Raw genomic sequence first — 16,618 nt, forward strand, 5'->3', positions numbered from 1 at the left:
TTAGGATAAGTCAGTTAAACTAAATTTAATTGTTTGTGCCGGACCAAATGGCCAGACAAGTGCAAATAGATAATGCTGGAGCAGTGCCGATACGGCATTATGCCGGGGAGCAGCTAACGTTTTCATAAGTAGCATTCATGTGTGGAGTTGTGAGTTAAATCGCACATTTCATTAATAGCCAAGAAACTTCTAAAGTGAAAAGTTGAATGGTTTTTCAACTAAGCGTGCCACTTGGCACACTAATCAATGCAAAATGACTCCCTCTCACTCTCACCCTCCCTCATCTCCTAGCGCCTCCCTCTCTTGCTCGCTTTATAAGAGCACCCTCTCCCCCTCTTCATAGGTTGGCAGTGCATCTAGCCCCCCTAAAATGAATGTGCTCTACGCAAGAGAGCTCTCTATTGAAGCTTGAGAATCAGCCGTTGTGGTGTATGTGGAGTTTTGGAGCTCCCATCACCTAGAACAAGGTTTGTCTTTATCATAGGCTGCTTTGGGCGAAAATTCATCGCGAAAAGCAGTAGAAAACTCTCTTCTTCTAGCGCTTGGCTGTTGCAAATTCTCTGTTTTCAGCCCCTAATCACCTCGATTAGGGCTGTTTTCAATCGAGCACTCATAGAATTTCACTCACTCTTCTTATCCTACACCTACACAAGTTTTGCTGCGATTCCATCGCGAAGAAGGCCACCGTTTCGGCGTAGGAGTGCGCATAGGTAAGAATTTAGGTTATGTGCAGAAAATTACAGCAAGCATGTTTGTGTGCATTTTGCTTGTTTCTCTCTTGAGCTCGATGCATGAATGATTGCGCATGAAGGGCCACACATAGCGGAAAATAGACTGTCCATTGTGAGAGCTTCCGACAAGCTTTTTGGAAGATAGACTCTCTTGGTGAGAGCTTCCAACAAAGCTTACAGAAGAGGGGAAGTCCTCTTAGCAGAACGAGAGTGGAAACGCTCTCAGTCAGTAGTCAGAATAGAACAAAGAAAGAAGTAGGGGATGGGCGTTTGCCCCGTTCCTGTGCTTGTAAAGATTCTCCCTTGGTAATAAAGATAATCTCTTTATGGGGGGGGACCAGCCCATCTTTTGGTCCCCAATGAAGTGTCAAGCTCTCTCTCTCTCTCTCTCTCTCTCTCTCTCTCTCTCTCCAATTCTCTTGAGCATTTGAAGTGCCATTAAAAAGTCTGTTTACACTTCCGTATTTTTACGGCATTGCCCAAGGTGGTTAGGTATGTAGTGTTTGGTACAAGTTGGGTACGTGAGGTACGTAGTACAAAATGGATTGAGTTTTAAGGTATGTAATTCATCATGCTTATCATCATTATGCAATTCATCATGATTGTCAGTATCATGCAAATCTGTGTGTCATGCTTGGGAGAAGAAGAGACGGAGAGAGTCTCCTTTTCCCGAATCTCTTGCATCTGTGCCTGCACTTGAGAAAAGAGTCGCAACAAGGCGGCCTTCCGCTCGTTGTGCTCATGCTCTATGGCTGCCATTCTTTCTTCGTGTTCACGCTCTATTTCTGCTTTTCTTTTTGCGGCCTCCAAGTGTGCTTGCTCGCGCTCACGCTCGAAGTCGGCCTTTCTTTCTACTTTTCTTGCTTCTTGTTCTAACTTCTTGTCCATAAACATGTGCTCCAACTCCTCTATAGGAGTTAGTGCAATCCTTGGCGTAGATGGGGAAGGGTTGGAAAAACCTCCTGGTGGGGAAAACTCTTCTTCAACACTCCCATGCTCACCACCTCCAAGCGAAGTATCCATTCCGCTTCGAGTGATGACCATCCACTAAAGTCTTGGGTTCTTAAGTTCACACGGAACTTGGGTTCTTGTGGTTCGTGGGTTCTTGAGGTTCTTGAGTTCTTGCGGTTCTTGAGGTTCTTCTTTAGCTTGCAATTTGTGTTAGAGAAGGATCTTCTCTTCACCCGAGTTCTGCTCTTTTCCGCGGGCGCACCCCTTGGCGGCCTTGCGCTCACACCACGGTTGCTTTTTCCCACCTCACGTCGATTGGCCGGCCGCTAAGTGCACGGTCCGCTCTCAATGAGTGAAAAGAGGCACAAGGGGAGGTTGGACAAGCCCTTCTTTCTTGGGTTTCCTGTCACTCTTCAAAAACACGATTAGGAATCGACACACCCAAGAGGTCTTGGGTTACGTGCGACCGCAACAAGTAGAAAAAAATTTGTGGTTCTTGTGGTTCTTTCCTTGAGTGATACAGAACAATGCCAAAGCTCTGAGACCATGTAAGGTGCAGCTGAAGTGAATGTTGAACTTTGCTCAAGATGAGTGCTCCGAACTGTGCTCAAGATTCCTTTTATTTAGGGAAGGGAGAGCCTTCCGTTCTTTAATGAGAGAGTGCAAGTGATCACAAACAAAGTGGATAAACACTGTTGAATGAACGTGTTGAGACTGAGTGATAGAGAGAGAAGAATACGACACCAGAAAGTTGTCAAACCCTCCTCTAAGGGCTCCTCTCTCGATGGCAAGAGAGGTCTACGCTATTGATTGCACAATCTGATACAAGGGATTTATGTTGTGATTGCTAAATGGTGGACGCCAAGGCGGTAACTGCATGCAAAACGCTGGCTTACTGCTGTCTTCAAAAACGCTGGTCATGCTGTCCTAAAAATGCTGGTCATGCTGCTGTTTTGTTGCTGAAGAAAAACGCTGCTTTGAAAGGCTGAAAACGCTGATCTGCAATGTTGTAAATCGTTGTCTTGAAGGCTTCAAAAACGCTGGTTCTATTGCTTGAAAAACGCTGATCTTATACTTCACAAACGCTGGTATGCATGCTGAAAAACGCAGGTTTGATGTTGCTTGGCGATGGGGTTCTGCTGGCTTGCAAACGCTGAAGTGGTGGAAATGCAGCAATGCTGAAAACGCTGCAGTGTTGAAAATGTTGGTGTGCCTTGAGGGGAAAACGCTAGGTTCTTTGGGGATCTTGCTTGAGAAGTTGGCTGTTGAGCAATGCTCCTGCTGCCTCTTCTGCCAGAAAGTGCTAGCTGTGGTTTCCTTATATATTATCTTATGCAAATTGCCTTACCCAATTCCCAACAAAAGTCACTTAAAAATAATAAGTGAAAAATTTCAAAAATGGGGAAAATAGGTCTATTTACTGTAAAAATGCTCCTTATGGATTCTGATGGTAATGCTGATGATCGTGCTGTTTGCAACCAGAGGATATGCATCTACTCTAAGTGTCTGGACATGCACGGCGTGCGAATAGACTCACAAAAGTGCCAGATCGCTTCCTATTCTAGACTGACTTGACTGAACTGAACCCCGGTCATGCTATAGCTTGTCCACGGACGCATAGGGTTGGATGTGTCACTTGATACCAGTCTACCACACTTGGGTGATAGAAAGGTTATACCATTTTCCTCTTTTTATTAGCACACACACCCGAGAAGAAGGAAATTTTTAACGTCGTAGGAAACTATCCCAATAGACCTTAAAGATCTATGCGGCAAGGAGAGTTGAACTCAAGACCTGTTATTCAAGTGGGAAATGGCATAACCAATCTACCATACTTGGGTGATAGAAAGGTTATACCATTTTCCTCTTTTTTGTTAGCACACAAAGATACACCCGAGAAGAAGAAAATTTTTAACGTCATAGAAAATTATCCAAAGAGACCTTAAAGATCTATCCGAGGAGGAGAGTTGAACTCAACACTTGTTATCAAGAGGGAAATGACATAACCAATCTACCACACTTGGGTGATCGAAAGGTTATATACTATTTTCCTCTTTTTATTAGCGCACAACCCCCCCCCCCCACCTCGAGAAGAAGACAATTTTTAACGTCGTAGGAAACTATCCCAAGAGACCTTTCCGACGAGGAGAGGTGAACTCAAGACCTGTTATTAAAGAGGAAATGGCATAACATATCTACCACACTTGGGTGATAGAAAGGTTATACCATTTTCCTCTTTTTATTAGCACACTCACCGACACACACACACACACCCGAGAAGAAAAATTTTAACGTCTTAGGAAATTATCCCAATAGACCTTAAAGATTTATCCGACGAGGAGAGAATCTACCACGACACCACAAATAATCACTTCAAAACAGTTCACAGTTCACAATTGATTCGACACTGGCACGACGGAGTTTTGTGCCTAGAGATATTGGCCCCAAAGAGTGGCGCCCCTTTCGGTATTTCTTTTTTGTATTAATCTGCAACTCAAAGTACAAGTAAGTCGCCGGGACTCACTCTCAGACTCTGCGTCCAGATGCTCTGAGAAGTGAGAGCCCAAAGACTAATTTAAAGGGTTTACAAGGAGTGCTAAAAGCAGAGCACCAAAAGCTATGAAATCAAAAGCACTTTAAACAAAAGTAAAGCTCTCTCTCTCTTGCTTGTCAAATTAAAAGCAAAAGAGCGTCTTTCTCTCTCTCTCTCTCTGCCAAGCTACGTAGATCCAGCCCCTGCGTAGAAAAAGCATGTGATACCTCTGTAACTGACTTGGACACTCCAAGTCGAGAATCTACCGCGACACCACAAAATAATCACTTCAAAACAGTTCACAGTTCACAATTGATTCGACACTGGCCCGACGGAGTTCCGTGCCTAGAGATATTGGCCCCAAAGACTGGCGCCCCTTTCGGTATTTCTTTTTTTTATTAATTTGTGTTCAAAGTACAAGAGTATAGGCAGCACATCCTTCTTGAGTCTCGGCCAAACGAAGTATCTCTCTACCTCTTTCAAGGTGGTAGCAATGCCGCGGTGACCTGTAAAAGGTGGACAATGGCATTCCATCATAACCTTTTCCCTCAACGGCTGTGTAACGCAGAACATGGTTTTCCTCATCAAGTAGCCATCCCGAATGGAATATCCCGCTACTGTCTCCTCATCTCGTATCCATGTGAAAATGTCTGCAAAATCTGTATCCGTGGCATACTGATCGACCATATCCTCGAAGCTACTATGATGTATCACCGAAATAGCGAGAACCAATGGCTCGGAGACAAAGCATCTGCCACCAAATTCTTTTGTCCTTGCACATGGACAATCTGGAAGTGAAGCTGTGACAAGATGTTCGCCCACTGCATCTGCTTTTCTGATAGCTGCTTCTGTGACAAGAAGTAGCGTAAACTCTGATGGTCTGTGAAGACAGTAAAATCTACTCCGAGTAGGTAGTGCCGCCATTGAGTAAGAGCATGGATAACCGCCAAAATCTCTTTCTCATAAATCTGTGCTGTCAATTTCGGCCTTGAGAACAATCGGCTCTTGTAAGCAATGACATGGCCTTCTTGCATTAAGACCGTACCCAAACTACGACCACAAGCATCACAATATACTTCAAATGACTTCTGTAAATCCGACAAAGTCAAAACTGGTCCTGTAGTCAATTTCTCTTTCAATGTCTGAAAGGCAGTCACCTCTGTGGGTCCCCACGAGAAAGGGACTCCTTTCGGCGTGAAGATATGCAAAGGGGAAGCAACCTCTGCGAACTTTCTAATGAACCGCCTGTGGTACGAACACAATCCCAAGAAGCTTCTAACTTCATGGATATTCTTCAAATTGGGCCAATCACGGATAGGCTCTATCTTGGCCGGATCCATCTGCACTCTTGCTGCTGACACAACGTGTCCCAAAAAGCGTATCTCTGGGATGAAAAATTCACTTTTCTTCGCATTAATCACTAACTTGTGATCTCGTAATGCCTGAAAGACCTGAAGCAGATGTACTCTGTGTTCTGCCTCATCCTTAGAGAAAACAATGATGTCGTCAAAGAAAGTGCCAACAAATAGTCTATACTCTTGAAAAATCTTGTCCATCATCCGGTTAAATGTCGTAAAGCATTGGTTAGGCCAAAAGGCATTACCAAAAACTCAAATAACCCAAAAGTCTCTTCGAAAGGCTGTCTTGTAGACGTCTCCCAGTGCGATTCGGATCTGATGATATCCACTTTTCAAGTTAATCTTGCTAAAGCACAAGGATCCGTGAAGTTGGTCAAGTATATCATCGATTCTAAAAATCGGAAATCTTTTCTTGATGGTGATTTTATTAAGAGCTCTATAATTGATGCACATTCTCCAAGATCCGTCTTTCAACACTGGAGAGCAATACGGTGAAGTACTAGGTTGGACAAGACCCTTTTTCAAGAGTTCTTTCACTTGGTTCATAATCTCTTTGTTCTGGGCTTGGCTCACACAGTAAGGTGGCCGGTTCTAGGTATCAGATCAATGGTATGATCTTCAAGACGAGCGCCTGGCAGGCCCTCTGAGAAGCAATCGGCATGAGAGTGGTTTGAGGGGTGGCACTACAGGGAGTGGTTTGAGAGTGGTTTGTAGGAGGTTCCTTCAGGGCCGGTTTGAGGGGTGGCTCTGAGGTCTGCGGCCACTGTGCATGCACCTCATCGAAAGAAGTCTGGCTCATATATTTTGCAAATTTCGGGTCCTTCACAAAATTAAGCATCATCTTTGTTGCATCGCCGATCAATCGTCGATGCTCCATCTTTTTGAGCTCCGCTTGAGTAGGCCGAGGCGGGCAGTACTCCTCGCGTGAATCTTTGTTGTGATCTCTTTCCGCATCTCCGGATGTAGAGGAAGTCGACTAATCTTTGCGTGAAGCCATAAGTGCCGCGTAAAAAGGATCGGATTTCCTGTAGAAGAGAAATCGGCCGCGCTCTGATACCATTGTAATAGACTTGGACACTCCTCGAGAATCTACCACGACGCCACAAATAATCACTTCAAAACAGTTTATAGTTCACAATTGATTCGACACGGGCACGACGGAGTTCCGTGCCTAGAGATATTGACTCCAAAGACTGGCGCCCCTTTCGGTTTTTTTTTTTTTTGGTATTAATCTGCAACTCCAAGTACAAGTAAGTTGCCGGGACTCACTCTCGAACTTTGCGTCCAGATGCTCTGAGAAGTGAGAGCCGAGAGACTAATTTAAACGGTTTACAAGGGGTGCTAAAAGCAGAGCCCCAAAAGCTGTGAAATCAAAAGCACTTTAAAAAAAAGTAAATCTCTCTCTCTTGCTTGTCAAATTAAAAGCAAAAGAGCTTCTCTCTCTCTCTCTCTCTCTCTCTCTCTCTCTCTCTCTCTCTCTCTCTCTCTCTCTCTCTCTCTCTGCCAATTTCCGTAAGTAAAGCAAGGCCAAAATCTACGTAGATCCAGCCCCTGCGTAGAAAAAGCATGCCCAAAAACTGTCCACATTTTCCGCCACGATTTTCGGGGCTACCACATCATTGCCTCCTGTACACTTGCGACGTCAGCATTTCCGCGAGGGGCTCAGAAGGTGTGTGTGTGGTACTGAGCACGCCACGTCACTAGTTTGTGACACATACTTGGGTGAGAGAAATGAAATGAAATGTTATATTAACGAGAAAGTTACAATGTGGTGGATCTGATACAAAGTCAGAGTAACAAGTTAACAAAATGACAGAATGATAACATAAAATACTATGGAATCCTAAACTGCTAGGTGTGAGCTAAGCAGCTAGCTGGGATAGCTAGATCACAAGAGATCCAACATCGGTCGCTAGCGGATCTCATCAATCTCCTCCATGGTTCGTAGTCTGACCAGGTGTTGTGCATGTCAGGCCAAAGTGATCCGAATCTGAATCCGAGAGAGAGAGAGAGAGAGAGAGAGAGAGAGAGAGAGAGAGAGAGAGAGAGAGAGAGAAAGAAAGAAAGAAAGAAAGAAAGATTTTTAACGTCTATGTCAGGCCGAAATCGGCCTATGAGACAAATCAAATGTACATTGTGTGTATGTCATCCGTCTATCGGAAAGACAAATGAAACAAAATTGATTGATTGATTGATTGATAGAGAGAGAGAGAGAGAGAGAGAGAGAGAGAGAGAGAGAGAGAGAGAGAGAGAGAGAGAGAGAGAGAGAGAGAGAGAGAGAGAGAGAGAGAGAGAGAGAGAGAGAGAGAGAGAGAGAGAGAGAGAAATGAAATGAAATGATATATTAACGTCTTCAAAAGGCCAAAATGACCTATGAGACCGAGAGTGCTTCAAGCCTTTTATTATCTGGTTCATCTGGTGGTCAAGAGCTCTGTCCAGCTCTTTCTGCGAGTACAGCTTCTGCTTTTCTATATCTGTTTGTCCTTTCAGCTTTCCTCCTTACCTGAGAGGAGAATCAATGGCCTCACACGAGTGAATCTCATTAATTGGGTAATTCTTCAAGTGTTTCGCAAATAGCGGGTCTTTGGAGTACTTGATCAATCTTTTCACACACGTGTCAACCTGTAGTGGACGTTTGTACTCCGCTTTGGAAAACTTTCTCGCTGAAAATTTTCCCAATTCTTTATTCTTTTCTTCAGTTCCCACGCCCGGTTTCATCTTTTCTTTCCCTTCTTGTCGAGACGTGCTATCTCTGTCAGATTCTTCGCAAGAACCCACGTATATTGTTGGAGTCTTTTTGACTTATGCCCTTTAAGACAAAACGATGAAGACGGGAGCGCGCATGAGAAGGAAGATTCTTTCACAAACAAAAATCTTGTCCGCTCTGTTAGACGCTCCTCGAGAATTTGCGTGTGTTGCAGAAGGGATTGGATCCTCCGTAGAAGAGGAATGTTTCTGAGCTCTGATACCACTGTTACAAGCTTGGACATTTCAAGCGAGAAATCAATAGCAACACAACATAAGGATTGTTCAGCTGGTGCTTGTGAGCGTAATCAGACTTCATACTCCTTTGTGCACATGAAGATCATGCACAAATTGAGCATGACCCAGCTAGAGAAGCTGGTGTACTGCCAAGCGAAGGTGAGGCTAGTGCGCTCTTTCCATGCTTTGGGAAATCCCAAGCAGGTTTGAACTTTGTTCCATGCTACAATCCACTAAACGCTCGTAGATAGACTAGGTTGAGTTACTTGAAGTATCTCTAAATCTTTATGGAATTTGATCAATGTTGGTGCAGGTGGACCGAGCGGAGGTGAAGATGGTTTGAAACCCTATAGTAGGGGAGATAGATACTCATATCAGAGACGAGGAGGAGGAGATATTGCTAGAGCTTCATAGAAAGTTGGAGAGTGTGGATAGGCGAGTCACGAGGTCATGCGCTTGGGCCTTGAGCATCCCTCTCCAACAAGAGGCTGAATATCGTGAGAGAGCACGACGAGAGAGCATTCGATTTGGGAAAGCTTCCAGTGCACATGCCTCGGTTTGAGCGAACCCGGTTGTTCGTCTCATCCAGACTTCAGAGCAGCATGATCCACATGAGGATGATGCAGGCCCACCACGGGACCCAGGATTTACAAAGCCAGAGTATGATGATGTCACAAAGTGATGACGTGCTATGGCCATCTGGAAGAGAAATCATGGAGTGGACGAAACCCTAATAGACAGAAGCTTGAACCCTAAAAGAGATTCCCGTAAAATGCGTTGACATGCTGACGTGGCAGATCGTACGGACTTTCATGTTTTACGTTGTTGTGCTGACATGGCAAGACTGTACGGATTTCAGTAAATTACGCTATGCTCACAGCTTTTCCAGCTTCCAAGGCTAGCTTTTGGGCACAGAGCTTTTGGGTGAGACTCAAGAGTGCTTTTGAACTTGATGCTTTTGAGACTCTACTTTTGGGCATCCTTTGCACTGTTTATAAGAGCCCCCTGGGGCCTCACTGTGCAAAGCATCTGGACGCAGAGTCTGAGAGAAGAGGACCCTCGGGAGTTGTACCTTGATGTGATCAATAATAAAGAGATACCAAAAGGGGCGCCAATCTTTCGGGCCAGTGCTTATGGGAGCGGAACACCCCTGTGCCGTCTCTCTTGTTGTGACCCTTGGCCTCCTTGCAAGGCGGTCTATCTGTATGTGGCAGGGAGTCTTGATTCGAAAGAAGAGGTTTGAATTGAAGTTTGTATCCAAACACAAAGGATCCTGCTGTGTGCATCCATAGTAAGATAGTGCCGTGAGCACAGCCAACTTACTCTCTCTTGTTTTTACTCTGTGCTATGAATAATAAATCACAGTTCCAGTTTCTTCACATTTACTCAAATTTTATTGGGTTGTTTTCTACTCTGTGAGAAGATAAGCTTTTGATGCTCTATAGCTGCATCACGAAGTGTTAGAGACGAAGAATAGATGTTAAATCCTGTTTTTCCTGTTCTGAATTTTTGAGATTTTGGTTTTTCCAGCTCCAGAAGTTGCAGATGGAGGCCCACCATCGTACATTTGTAGGCTTAGTGGAAAAGATGCGTCCGAGAATTGGAAGTTTTGGCTAGAGGTATTTTCTCTAGCTTATGGGGCTTTTCCCTCCAAGTTTTTCTGTACCTTGCAGTTCTATTGTTTGGTTGTTATAAGAAGACTCTGTTCTTTTTCCTCTTTATCTTCATGTTAGTTTTTAAAAGGTGAGCCTTTGTTTTCAGCTTGACCTCCTAACCTCTTAGAGTTTCTCTTCTGTTTCTGCTGGGTAATTTATCATGCTTTAGTTTACCATTCTTTCTTTAATACACGCTCCCCCATATCCTCTCCAATGTAAGGGTCTCGTGAATTGAAACTAGAGCTGGTGGCTCTGGGGAAAAGAAGGTAAAAGAGATGCCAAATTCATGAAGGAACAGTTAAAAAGAAACTATATTCTTTAAGTGCATCTCAAGGGTCTCTGAAGGCAAAATTGTGAAATGGGAAAAAAATCTCGTCAAAATTCCTCATTGATAGTGCATGTGTGCGTTTGCGTGTGCTAGTGTGTACTCTCCAAACCTCCGTTAGAGTACATTGGAGCATGGTGTTTGACCCTCTATTGGCTATTGATGAATTGCACGAATGCCACTTTAGGCCTTCGAAGCGTCTTCGAAAGTGGTTGATGTTTGGGGCATGCGAGGTGATTTGACTCTTTGTCCATTGGCTCGACAAATCGATAGGTTGGGTCATCGTCATTGTCCACTTTTGCATACAATACGACAAACCATATCAGCCCATTCCTCATTATAGATATCAGGTGCGGTTGTGAGATGTGAGCATTTTGTGCAGGGATAAGGATTATTATCTACATAATATGAGAATTTTCAACCAAATGAATGCATCTTCTGCTGCAGCCTGATCAACGGGTAGAAGAGCTGCTAGCTCGTTTTGGCATTGTACATACTGCCACTCTGGTGGGAAAACAAAGTGTTGAGAGTGTGGAACAGAAAGTCGCCTTTAAAGGGGCTATTATTTTTATGGCAACTTCTTGATCAAAGTTTTCCCAAGAATTTCTTGTCTACAATGTACAGCAGCTTAGGAGAGCTCTCTGCACATGTTTTGGAATTGTTTGTGTCTGAATGCTCTGATCACCGCATCTCTTCTTTGGTTCCCCTTTGATTTCCTTCCTTTGGCTCTGGGAAGATATCCTGACTGTTTGATTTCTTTGCATCTCAAACCTTGTATCTCTTGTTCCACCTGGGTCAGATTCTGGACTTTGTGAAGCCTCAGAAAAAATGCTGCCACATTTGAGCATTCAAGCTTTGATGCTGAGACGCTCGTGTAAAGATGTTTGTATCAATCCTTGCAGACAGCCTTGTCTCAAAAGGACTTACAGCTTTCCATAAAAAGAGAGTGTGTGTGTATTTACCACTAAGACCCATATGTTACTTTCTGCCCAGAATGACAAATGTACTTAAATTGAATGATGATGATCTAAATTAAATCAAACTTCAAGTAAGACGAGCAGTTTTGATTGATAAAGGCTGCTAATCTAAATATTTAGTTAAAGGGCTGCATCAAGGAAGGCTCGCTGCTGCTCCCGCACGCTCCCCTCCCTCCCCCCCCCCCCCCCCCGCCAGCGTTCTCCTCTCCCCCCGCCTGCGCGCTGCCCCCTGCCTGCGTGCTGTCCCAATCCCGCGCTGCTCTGCCTGCGCCCAGCCAGCACGCTGTCCAGCCCGCTCCCCCCCCCACTGCTCTTTCGCTGCCCGCACTCTCGTTTGCTGCCCGCTGCCCCCGCACACAGTGAACTCCATCTCCACTCGCCCCCACCTTTGTGCACCTTTAAACCCCCCCCCCCCCCCCCCCCCCCCCCCCCCCCCCCCCCCCCGAAGGCCTCACTTGTTCAGCCCTGCAGTGGAGTTCTAGTTGGGACTTCACTCGCCGAGTTCTCAGGTGTTTGTCTTCACGCCCCCCCCCCTTTCCTACACAGCAGCACACAAATGGAAGCTCATGCTCCGCCCCAGAGGGACTCCTCAGAAGCCCCCTCGCCCGACCATGCTGAGCCCACCATCCGACTTGCTCTTTCACTGACAGAGCAAGCGAGCCTCGCAGCAGAGGTGGAGCGCCTTCAAGCGACCTCCGTCATCTGCAAGATTCTCGGCATCAAACCCAGCAGAGGAGAGTTGCGTGATCTTCTCCAAGCCCGCCTTCTCGCTGAGGTGGACAAGACCTTGGACGTTCAGATCCTTGGACGAGGCTACTACCATATCGAGTTTGAGACCTCCGAGATGGCGTCCAAGGTCATCGCCATGAGCCCCTTGACCATCCGAGCAGTTCGAGCCCACTTTCGACAATGGAGACATGGTTTTAACCCTGCTTCAGATGTCTCTTTCTGCTTCCCTGGTTTGTGGAGGGAGTATTTACCACTTTTGTCCAGGATAGGCTCAACGATTGGGACTATCTTGGAGACACCTCGCACGGCAGCCTCAGTAGCTGCCAAGGCGATCGGCATTCCCTTTGCGTTCTGGTTAGGGACACTCACACTCTCCCGAAGGTCATCCTACTTCCTCGGGTGAGTGGGGGTTGGTGTAGACAGAGCGTGGAGTATTCGGGCCTCCCAAATCAGTGCTTCATTTGTCGACAGATGGGCCATCTTGCGAAGGCCTGTCCACGGAGGAGGCCCCAACCTACACCACAGGCCCAGGCCCAGCCCCAGCCCTCAGGGACTGGCCAGCAGCCACAGCCAGAGACACAGAGCACACAGGTAGAGCCACCCTCCGAGCGTGGGGCTCCAGTGGAGGAGGGATGGCAGCAAGTTCGTGGTTGACGATGGCAGGGGCCACAGCGGCAGTCTGGCACTCAGCGTGGTCCTCAAGCGCCTGCCCAGCAGCAGTGGGTTCCCACGGGGACCGATTTGGTCCCCTTGAGCAGGACGAGGTCTACTGCTCCCGCCGCCTCTCCTCCTCGCCCCTCTACCTCTGCCGACCCCCCTCGCCCCTCTTTTCCCCCTCCTTCCCCTGCTCCTACACTCCCCCTCCCGCTCCAGTCCCATAGTCGACCCAGGGGGTAGGGCCATCCCCGGTTGCTAGGAGATCTCTAGGCAGCGCCTTTGCCATGAGTCGCTTGGCGAGAGAGGGACAGTCTTTCTTGCGACCCCCTCTTCTTGTACAGACGTCTCCCTTTGCAGCAGTCCCTCGTGGTCTGACGAGCTTCGACATTCGGCGCCGATGGGACTTCTTTGCCTATGACTTCGCACGCTTTCTCGGCGACGTCTCATCAGACTTTGAGGCAGCTTGCTTCAGGGTTCATGTTTTGTTCCTTGCAGCTAGGGGGGTAGAGGCCTTAAACTCAGCGGTTGGCTTCTCTTTTCCCCTTTGCGGCAGGGACCAGACTGAGTGGACTCTCGACTCAGTGTTGGAGTGGCTACAGACACAAGCCCTAGAGTTCTCTCACCACATGGGAGACCTAGGAGTTACAGACATGCTTCAGACTCTTTGGCCATTGGCCAAGTTTGCTGTGACTCCTCCAGATGCAGCAGGATGTAGACACATTGTGGTTCATTTCTTTGCTGATATGCAGTGCCCGCCATGCTATGTACACATTCATGAGGACTCCTGGACAAAGGAGGTTGCTTTACGCATGGCTTTGTCTATGTGGGCTTGGGCCAGGTACTCTTTGCAGTCACGCCTATCTAGAGGATGCTAAGATGCGGATTACTCCCCATCCAAGCCAGCCTCGAAGATAGCACATTTAGCTGTTGCAGTAGCATCTGTTCTCTCTCGCTCCCCATGAGGATCGTCTCATGGAACGTGCAGGGATTTGGGGGGCCCCAGTTTCAGCGTCAAAGGGGCCGACTGCGTCAGGAGCTTCAGCGATGCCTTGTGGGAGGAGAGATTGACCTCCTTATGCTACAGGAGCATCATCTTTGTGAGAGCCGCATTAGACGATGTGGTCAGCTTTTGCGTGGACGATATGATACTTTTTGGTCAGCTGCTTTTGGACCTGGAGGCATCGAGGGTGGGGTATGTATGACTATTGCGGATTCTTTGCAGTAGGCCATTGTGGGCAGAGGGATTATTGTGCGAGCAAGGGCTCATTGGATCATTATGCAGGTTCAGGGTTGCCTTGTGGGCTTCCTCAACATCTATGCGCCCAATGTGGCGAGTGCACGAGCAGAGTTTTGGTATAGATTGTTGAGTCTGTGCTGCAGGCAGAGCAGTGGTGCATTAGGGGTGACTTCAACATGTTGGAGGACCCCTCTGACAGGATTGGTGGTAGCCATGCTATTGTGCATGGAGTTGAGCTAGTAGCTTGGGAGAGGTTTTGTATGACTTTGAGGGTTTCAGATGTGTGGCAGCACTCTAGCTTTGTGAGGCCCCCAAACAACCCGGCCTTCTTCCGTTCGGACCGCAGAGTGGGAGGAGTGAATCTATCGCGGATACATCGCTTCTACACTAGTGACCACTTCTGTGACTTGGGTGGGACAATTGGCATTGTGGCAGGGACTTCCTTCTTGGACCATGCACCGGTGATCCTCACAGTGGCAGCTAGGCAGAGGAGGGGGAGCACGATGCTTCGCATCCCTGAGAGGGTCTTGCTGGACTCTACACTCAGAGAGCGTGTGGAGGCTCTTTGGACAGAGAGCCTAGACATGCAGGATTCTCCTGCTGACAGAGTGGTCTCAGGACTAGCTCAGCTTAGTCGTTTCTTTCTCCAGGAGTCTTTGGCTCGCCTGGCTGCAGCGAGAGTGGAGGAGCAGGTCTCCGACGGGGCATTGCTTCCTCACAAAGGATGCAGGAGCAGCATCCAGACAGTCCTTGGTTGGAGGAGCAGCTATAGCAGGCTCGCCAGGAGCTTGTTAGCACAAAGGAGCGGCGCCATGAGTTTGCTTTCCATCGACAGGCATCTCAGTGGACGGAGGCGGGTGACAGAGTGACTGGTGCTTCCTTTGAGGCAGTGGGGCCTCGATATACGCATGCCAAGGTCAGCCAATTGAGGAGGCCCGACAGTTCTGAGCCAGAGGACATGCATGTTGTTGCTATTGACTTTTACCGTGAGTTACTGTCCGCAGAGCCCCAGTCAGAGCGTCACGATGCATGCAGAGAGCAGGTATGGGCACAGATGCCTTGTTTTTTGATTGAGGAGATGCGTCAGAGGCTTGAGCTGCCACTTCAGCTTGAGGAGTTGCACACGGCTCTTAGTGCACTCCCCCATGGTAGCTGTCTAGGTGAGGATGGCTTGACTCCCAGTTTTTTCCTGGAGTACTGGGACTTGCTTGGCCCAGATCTCTGTAGTTCATTTCAGTACATCTTGCACACAGGAGAGATGCCTGACAGCATGAGTGAGAGCCAAATCTACCTCATTCCCAAGGAGGGTGGCTCCTTGGATGAGATTCGACAATGGCGCCCCATCACCATCCTCAACTCAGCCTACAAAATTCTTGCCAAGGCTCTAAGTTTGAGGATTCAGCCACTTCTAGAGAGCCTTATACATGGGACTCAGACAGGTTTTGTCAAAAAGAGTAGTATCCTTGACAACATCTTTACTTTTTGGGAGGCTTCCGCCTTAGCGCGGCTCCGTGGTGAGGATCTGGTGATTCTTCTTCTCGATTTTGAGAAGGCCTACGACAGAGTTGACTGGGACTTTCTGGAGGGCACTCTACGCAGGATGGGCTTCTCAGATGCTTGGATCAGAGGGGTGTCAGCTGTGTACGGACGGGCACACAGTCAGGTACTCTTGTTAGGAGGTAGAGGTGATCGTTTCATGCTCACACGTTCGGTCAGACAAGGCTGCCCTCTTGCCCCCTTCCTCTTTCTGTTCTATGCTGAGGCGATAAGCAGGTTTTTGGTGTCACAGCAGGTTGGTTTACGTGGCTTAGCTCTTCCTATTCGGGGAGATGAGCTACTGGACACTGAGTTTGCAGACGACTCAGCATTGTACTTGGATGGCCAAGAGGCCAACCTTCACACGTGTGAGTAGGCTCTAAAGACCTTCTGTTGTGCATCTGGCGCACTGATCAATTGGAAAACAACAGTGGCTTTCTCGGTTGGTAGTGCTCCTATACGCGATTGGATGCCAGTTGAGGGTTTCAGGTGGATCCCCCCAGGGACTGCAGTTCGATACTTGGGTTGTCAGGTTGGTTTGGACTTGTCTCCCGAACAGCAGATTGCCCCCTCCTCCTGTCTATCAGGAGGAAGTTGTTACATTGGAGCTCCGCACGACTTTCTTTGGCAGGGAGAGTTGTAGTGGCCAACCCAAGTGTTGTTGGCTACTATGTGGTACATCACTTCTTGTTGGATCTTCTCGAGTTCTTGTATCAGCCAGATAGAGAGGCTGATTAGGAACTTCCTTTGGTCAGGGCGTGACTCAGATAGCCCGTGCCAAAGTGGCTTGGCAGGTCATCACGCTTCCTTGTTCTCAGGGAGGGCTTGCGATCATAGACCCAGCAGAGCAGAGCCCTTCTTGGGAAGTTCATCGTTAGAGGAATTCTTCCAGGTGTGGAGCCCTTGAAGGAGTTCTTGCTACAGCGGCTTCGTGCTAGGGTGCCTCA

The 16,618-nt window shown here is 47.5% G+C and overlaps 1 protein-coding gene across 4 annotated transcripts in view; it reads left to right on the top strand.

The window, feature by feature from the left end:
* The window catches only part of LOC147443677 (Zn-dependent exopeptidases superfamily protein), a 179,868-nt gene that overhangs the window by 143,474 nt on the left and 19,776 nt on the right, over positions 1-16,618 (top strand). For all 4 annotated transcript variants that reach the window (XM_086526479.1, XM_086526478.1, XM_086526480.1 and 1 more), the window contains one exon: positions 10,086-10,174. In XM_086526479.1, coding sequence (XP_086382605.1) covers positions 10,086-10,174 — 89 coding nt within the window. The remainder of the gene's footprint in view (positions 1-10,085; positions 10,175-16,618) is intronic.

Source organism: Adiantum capillus-veneris, chromosome 13, assembly GCF_014529385.1.
Source record: "Adiantum capillus-veneris isolate H3 chromosome 13, ASM1452938v2, whole genome shotgun sequence".
In the NCBI taxonomy this organism is placed as follows: Eukaryota; Viridiplantae; Streptophyta; class Polypodiopsida; order Polypodiales; family Pteridaceae; genus Adiantum; species Adiantum capillus-veneris.